This window comes from Petaurus breviceps, unplaced genomic scaffold (assembly GCF_028583685.1).
Source record: "Petaurus breviceps papuanus isolate PSGF00001 unplaced genomic scaffold, PetGlider_PUasm1.0 90842, whole genome shotgun sequence".
NCBI lineage: Eukaryota > Metazoa > Chordata > Mammalia > Diprotodontia > Petauridae > Petaurus > Petaurus breviceps.
Genome location: NW_027187358.1, coordinates 7251679 through 7259070, shown reverse-complemented (window position 1 = coordinate 7259070; position 7392 = coordinate 7251679). Strand labels below are relative to the sequence as shown.

The 7392-nt window shown below is 37.9% G+C and overlaps 1 protein-coding gene across 1 annotated transcript in view; it reads right to left on the bottom strand.

Annotated features, from left to right (window-relative positions):
* Positions 1–7392, bottom strand: part of CAMKMT (calmodulin-lysine N-methyltransferase) — a 536206-nt gene that overhangs the window by 65145 nt on the left and 463669 nt on the right. Inside the window, 2 exon segments of the mRNA XM_069071614.1 lie at positions 5110–5173; positions 6222–6276. Coding sequence (XP_068927715.1) covers positions 5110–5173; positions 6222–6276 — 119 coding nt within the window.

The window sequence follows — 7392 nt, the reverse complement described above, 5'->3', positions numbered from 1 at the left end:
AGAGAGAGAGAGAGAGAGAGAGAGAGAGAGAGAGAACAAGAAGTAATAACTAGGGTAGACCAAGAAAGGTCTTGTGTAGGTAGCAATAAGTGAGTAATACAAACAGTTGAGCACCTAGTAAGTAGACGGTACTAAGCTAGGAATGATTGATTTTCTCTTTATTTTGAGATGCCAGGATCTCATTCATGTGGTCACTCTTCTGACCTATTCAGATTTTAATCCCTTCATGCCTTACTAGAGAGCTTAATAAGCTGCTGTTCCCCCCCCCCCCCAACTTCCTGCAATAATCAATCACTAGTGATCCATCTCCAAGACACTTGGTGGAATCCATATTTAAAAACTTAACAGCTTGTGTTCCACTGGCAGGGTCTTTCAGAACCAAAGTATACCTAGATTAAGTATTGGCAGAGGACTTTACCTACAAAAAGACTGCAAATCCAAAGATGGGGGAGTAAATACTATAATAGATTGAGAATTGAGTTCCAAATGGAGATGGTATAGACAGTCATCACCATCATCATCATCATCAGCACTACCACCACCATCAGTTGTCAGGAGGACTTGTTCAAGTCCTAACTCTGACACATACCATCTATGTGACCCTGGGAAAGTCACTCAACCTTTCAGTGTCCCAGGTCACTCATACAATTATCAGTTACTGAGAAGGTGACAATTTTTATTGGTGGAAGGCTTTTCCTCACCTAGGAATTACTTTTGTCAATGAAATCACTGGTCTTGTTGGTATCCCTATCCCAATCTTATCTGTGTAGATAAGTGGTATCCTCCTGTCCCATCCCAACCCCAGTAGAATGGAAGCTCCTGGAGGGCCATAACTATTGTTTTTCTTTGTATCCATAGCAACAAGCACAGTGACTTGCACATAACAGCAACAACAAATGTTTGCTGATTAATGGGCGAATTAAGTTGAATTACTTCCAGATTCAAGATGCTATTTATGCAGTTCTGGGATTCTTTTTGGTATGGTTCAATTCTCATTTCTATTTAGACGAATCCCCAATCTATGTAATCTAGCCTTAGTCTCTCTCCTGAGCTCCATTCCCACAACACCAACTGCCTATTGAACATTTTAACTGGATATCTCTTAGACATGTAAATCTTAACATGTCTAAGTCAGAATTAATTATTACCATTTTTTCCCCCAAAGCCTTCTCTATTTTAAATATCCTCATTACTCTTGCATACACCAACATCCTCCCAGGCACTCAGATTTGCAACTTTGGTGTCATTCTTAACTCCTCGTTTCACCCCACACATCCAATCTATTGCCAAATCTTGTCATTTCCACCTTCACAACATTTCTTACATCCCTTGCTCTTCACCCATACAGCCACCACCATGGTTCAGACCCTCATTACCTCTTACCCAGGCTACCGAAATAGCCTTCTAATTGCTCTCTTTGCCCCAAGTCTTTCTCTGATAAATTATTCTCTGATTTATCCTCCACTCAGCCACCAAAGGGATTTTCCTAAATCATGCATCTGGCTATATCATTCCCCTACTCAGTAAACTCCAGTGGCTCCCTGCAACCTCCACCATCAAATACAAAGTCCTTTGATTTGTATTTTAATCCCTTCACAAAGTAGCCCTTTTCCCAACTTCCTAGTTTTCTTAGACTTTACTCCTCTCCATGCATTTTGCCATTCAACTACAGTGGCCCATGCTTCATAGATCCACCTCCCATTTCTGTGCCTCTGAATTGATCGTCCTTGTGCCTGAATTTTTCCTTCTTTACCTCTAGCTTTTAGCTTCCCTGGCTTCCCTCAAGACTCCTCTCATGGGCCATCTTCTGCATGAACTCTTTTCTGTTCTTCTCAGTTGCTAGCATCTTCCCATTAAAGTTCTCTTACTTCTATGTATATTATATGTATCTCTTTAATTTCATGCTGTTTCCCCATTAGAATATAAGGTCCTTCCTCACTCAAAGTCAATTGCAAGTCATGTCATCATTTCCCTGATGCCATAGTGCTCTTCGAAAATGAAGGACAAACACAATAAGGTCCTTGAGGGAAGGGGTTGTTCTTGTATTTCTTAGTATTTCCAAAACCATCCCTGGAACATAGGATGTGTTTGTCAATTGACTGACTGACTATGGTCTAGCTATCTAGATTAAAGGCTAGGGGGAAACAGAGGAAAAATTGACTTGCTCACTTTCAGAAAACATTTAGGCTTTTAAACACACCCTTAATCCCAAACTAAATACCTTGAGGCATGTATGACTACATATTAAAGAATCATACAATTTTGAAGTAGGAGGAACAATTTTCCAGATAAACATTTTTAATTTGAGGCTCAGTGTAGGGAGATTTGGAAGAAATTTTTATTCTAACAAAAAAAGGGGGGGGGCTCATAAACTGCTACAATACAGAGATTCAAAATTAAATGACCATTCATCACCTTATATATAAAAGGCAGATATGAAAAAGGGAAAAAAGGGGCACAAATGTCACAAATGGTGCTCCAAATAAAGATAAAGCTTGGACCTTATAAGCTTGAGAGGGAAATCAGACCCAGTTGCACTCATTAAACAGAGATAACAACAACAACAAAAATAATTTTTATAATGATGATAATAATACACAGGCAGATACTCAGATGCAGTGCACTCTTGCCAGGTTGATTTTCAATTACATTTCACTGATGTATTCATTTGTTTCTTAATGTGCTCATCTTGCCCATTAAGAATAATTAGCAGCTTTGCTTAGAGATTTCCTGGCTCCTGGCAGTGTTTCCACATTTTTTGTTGACATTCATTTTTACTTTTGTACAAAGTAATTTTTGGATAGTATACTATAACTGGTACATGATTTAAGCTTTCCAAATTTTATGGGGAAAGTGTAAACAGTAATTTTAAGGAGAGTTCCAGTCATAAAACATTAATAATATGCATAATTTAAGGTATTACTGATTCCTACAAAAGGTGGGCAGAGAACTAGGAAACACTATTTCATTCATATTAATTTCATTCATTAAAACAGATTGTGATAAATGCCAGCTAACCATAAACTCTATTAGTAAAGTAACATTAGTATTAAAAGCTGGCAAGAAATCATTGCTAGTTTTGATGGTTTTATATCTCCTATTTTTGTACTTAAGAAAAAGAAAATTAGGTCTAGTTCTTATAGGAAAGGGTATGTTAATAGAGAACAACCACAAGATAAAAATAAGTACATCAGGAGAAACTGGAAGACAGTAAAATAAAACACAATACCCATTTTGGCATATGCTCTTGAAAGGGCTCACTCTATCTACATTATAAAGTTTTTTGCCTCTTGCCCTACGGCCCCCCGCTATATTAAACCCATTGTAAAACCCAGCACAATAAAGTGCTCTGAATGCTGAGCTTCTGAAGACCAAATGTTAAAAATCCATTTTCTTGGGAGGGGGCTGCACCAATCATTTCTTTGAAAGGCCAGCAGAGTGAATGCAGAATCTGAGATTTACTCTATGATTTCAAGACCTGGGATGATAGCTTCAAAATGGAGCCTATAAAGCATAGGTGTATTAATTAAATGACATTAACATTTTTACCCTTTAGGGGAAGCTTTGTGGCTTAGTTCAATGACAGGGTATTTTCAATACATTTGAATTTACAGTCTGACTACAGATATTTCCTCATTTTGGTAAAAGTTCAAATTGGTTTGTGGGTCTGTTAAAAGAGGTAGCTGCCACCTTGTAAATTGCACTTGTTACTGAGGCCTAAAAGTTTTTGTGGCTAAAATATCTCTCTCCTCTTAACTAATAATACCTCCTCCCCACCCCAATTTTCCTCAGACCATCAAATTGAACTGAACGAGAATATCTGATCCCTTCTTGATCCCTGGTTTTCCACTGACATGTTAAGAAATAAAACTATGCTATAACATAAAATTCAGTTAGATTATAACACCATCAGTTTATTTTAAAAAATCAGAAAATTTTCAATTAGTCCCTCTAGATCATGATATAAGTCTGCATTTTAAAGAAGAGAGGTCGGGAATTTGATTGGCCATATTTTTTCCCCTGAATTGTTTTAAGTCTGTCAGACAATTAGCTGGGTGGGGCTCTCCCAAGTGGACACGTAGAACTAAACAGTATTAGCTGATGTTCTTGTGCCACCCTTCTTCAGTGTGAGCAGCCTGATAGAATTGCTTCAAATTCCTTGGAAAGAGGAATAATAATTGATAGTCAAGTTCCCCCAAATGGAAATCCAAAGCACACACAAGGCCATTTCAAATACAATTCAAAAAAAATCCAAACCCTTCTGACATCTCAGTGGCCTAAGAATTAAATAAACTGTCTTTATGGGATGCAAATGTTACACAAACTGAAAAATCCAAAGCAAACATATCTTCCACTTTTCCTCTCGATTTCTAATGGCCATTAACCTTCTCTGAACAAACCAGTTCCATAGTTGCAGTGGCCACAAATTATGCTTGCTTTCTTAAAGTACAGTTCAATTTTCACCAACTCTGTGTACATATTAGTAAAGTATAATCTAATATAATAGGGTATGCACTGTAATAACCTATTAGAAAAAAGGGAGATAGGTTTTCGTAATCCTAAATAAAAGGCAATAATGGAAAACTGATAGCCATTATAAGTGGAAGGATGTAGATAACTTCAAGGCAATTACAGTGCTAACAGCATTATAGGGGAGTAACAATATTATAGCATACACCTCACATAATAATATAAAAGATTAATACCTGAAAGAAAACTCGAAGTAAATTTTTCCTAGTCTCACTCAGAGTAATAAATACTAAATGAATGAATAATTTCATATAATGGCAGATTTTCTCCAAAGGATTCAACCGAAAAAAATAGAAAGAGAATATCTGAAAAGTAACAACCAAATTTTATATATTCTTCTGCTGCCCATAAATATGCATCCCTTCGATAAGAAGTGATGTGAAGAATATTTCAATAGGAAAACAATGTACTTTTGTTCACTGAATTCCATATATTTCTACTTTTTTAATTACTTATGAGGGGAAACTCTTTTTTTTTAAACATATATACCCCATGCTGTCTTTCTTTCTATCAATTGTTCCTCAGCCAGGAAAAAGGAACGAGCACAACAACCCCCGTTTTCTATCTGAATAAGGATACTTTTGATGGCCTTTTCATTCCCATCAGTTAACAGAACTTCTTTGACATCTGCAGAAATAGCAACCTGAAAAAAAAAAGGAGCACAGCAAACAATGAGCAAATATGCTTGTCTGTGTGGAAGGGAAGACGAGTGACAAGCCTTCAGTATCATGCTTCCTCACCTATTTCTCTGTAACAATCTTCAATCTTTTTTCATTTTATGTCTGCATTATTTTAATCATTCAATCAAATCAGTCAATACTTTTATCATTCCATTTGCGGGAGCCTCTATCTTGCTATCATTCTGTTCAGTAATTGCATTGTGACAGCGGATGATGGTATTCTGAGAGGCTTTCATTTGCGGGCTTCTGTTTATCTAGTAGAGCCATCATACGAGGCTGTCACTCTGCCTTTCACTCGGCTTCTGTCTGACTGCCTGATGCCCTTCATATAACTTTGCATTGCAGGCAGATGGCTTTGTAAGGGTAATTTTTTTGTGAGCTTTGACATGCTCACACATTGGGCTGTAACCTCGACACATTGTATGAGAGCGACAGGTTTGTCAAATGCCAATCAGTGTAACAATATGCTTTTATTTGTAGAGACATAAAAACTTGTCTAATGCACTGTGCTGCTACATAATATCTCCTGAATACATGACTCAGAACCCGGAGAATGGTGAACGACGTTCCTGAATGGCCAATCTAATTCAAAAGAATCTAATTACTGAGAGCTCTGGATCATGTTTGTTGGTGTAATAATGCAGGCAAAACATTAGCAGCTATATCATGGTGCTCCAACTGTGATTCGCCGGGCTATTCCTGTATCTTAGCAAATGGGACTATAATCTGAAAAAAAAAATGCTTTAGCTATGGCAATGAAAGACCGTGCGTGGCCTGGAATGTCACAACAAGAGATATTGACTACACGGAGGTAAAATGTTTCTGCTCATCGAGGCAACCATAAAATCAATATGATCCGAAAGCAAGTCAATCTAGAAGGTCTCTCAAGACTCGGCAGCTTGACCGCAGCTGATGCTGTTGACGGTTCTCTGACCCAGCAGTTGGAGGCACTGGAACATTTTTTCTTTTGTTCCTCCCTCTGAATGGGATTGGAATTGAGAAAAGACCTACCATGAGCCCAGCCAAGCATGTCATGCCACCCCCTAGCTCACACACAGCAAGGTCCCTGAAAGAGAGAAAAGAAATGGTAGAACCCATACAAATTAGATGAAAATGGTCAGAGAGACATATATGTTACAAGAACAAATTGCCATCTGCAGTAAGAACGGCACTACCAGGAAGTTGTAGAGACATGACTAGGCTACCTCATGTCGTTTTGCGTTTTAAAAATAATTATGAAATAGAAAAGTCACAAAGCAGGCAAATCAGTGGGGGTTCCCTCATTAGTGTTCACTGCAACATTACCACCGCTGAGCTGAAAAATCTGAGAAGGTTCCCTTTTTTCCCTTGTCAATGGCGCTGTCTTTTAGAACTAAACTGGCTAGAGTAGCGAAAGATAATTGTCAGGAAAGGATAACACTGTTAATCCACATTCATTCCTTCAAAAACAGTTAGACAAGTAAATGTTGAATATATGTGTGTGTACCTATATCTAGCCGCATACACACACAACCCACACAAATAAATGCACTTCGGTATGGTGTTTTGGTTTTTTCTTTTTTTAAATTCTGAAGCAAACATAATCATTTTGGAAAGGCAAACAGCTCCACAAAGAACAATTATACAAAGAGAGTTTAGTAAGTAACACTTACATCACAAGTGACCCCAACACAACACAGTGATTAAACAAGGAGGAGCATATTATGGCTTACCCATCCAACCCAAAGCTAAAGTAATGCTACAAGCTTTGACTCAGCCTCACAAAAGTAAGGCCGATTCGAGTTAAGACTGGAAATCTGATGTGGCACTCTGCACTTACCTTCCCCTTTGTGCCTAAGTATCTCTCCACTACCGGTGACATTCTCACCCAGGATGGGATGCTCCCTGATTGGAGCTCCACAGAAAAGCTTAAGCTCAGGGAGATGAGCAAATGCTGGACTTTCAGGGCAGAATTGCAGCCCCAAGTCTCAACTGTCCTGCTTTTCTTTGGTACATTCAAACCCTCAGAATCATTTCTTCTTTACATTTTGGGGCGATTTCTTGCCTTAGGGTGAAAAGAAAAAGCAGGACTTAAAAAAAGAAAAGGAGGGAGGATAGAGGGAAAGGTTTGCCTTTCCAAAATGATCCGGACTTTCATATATATATATATATATATATATATATATATATATATATATATATA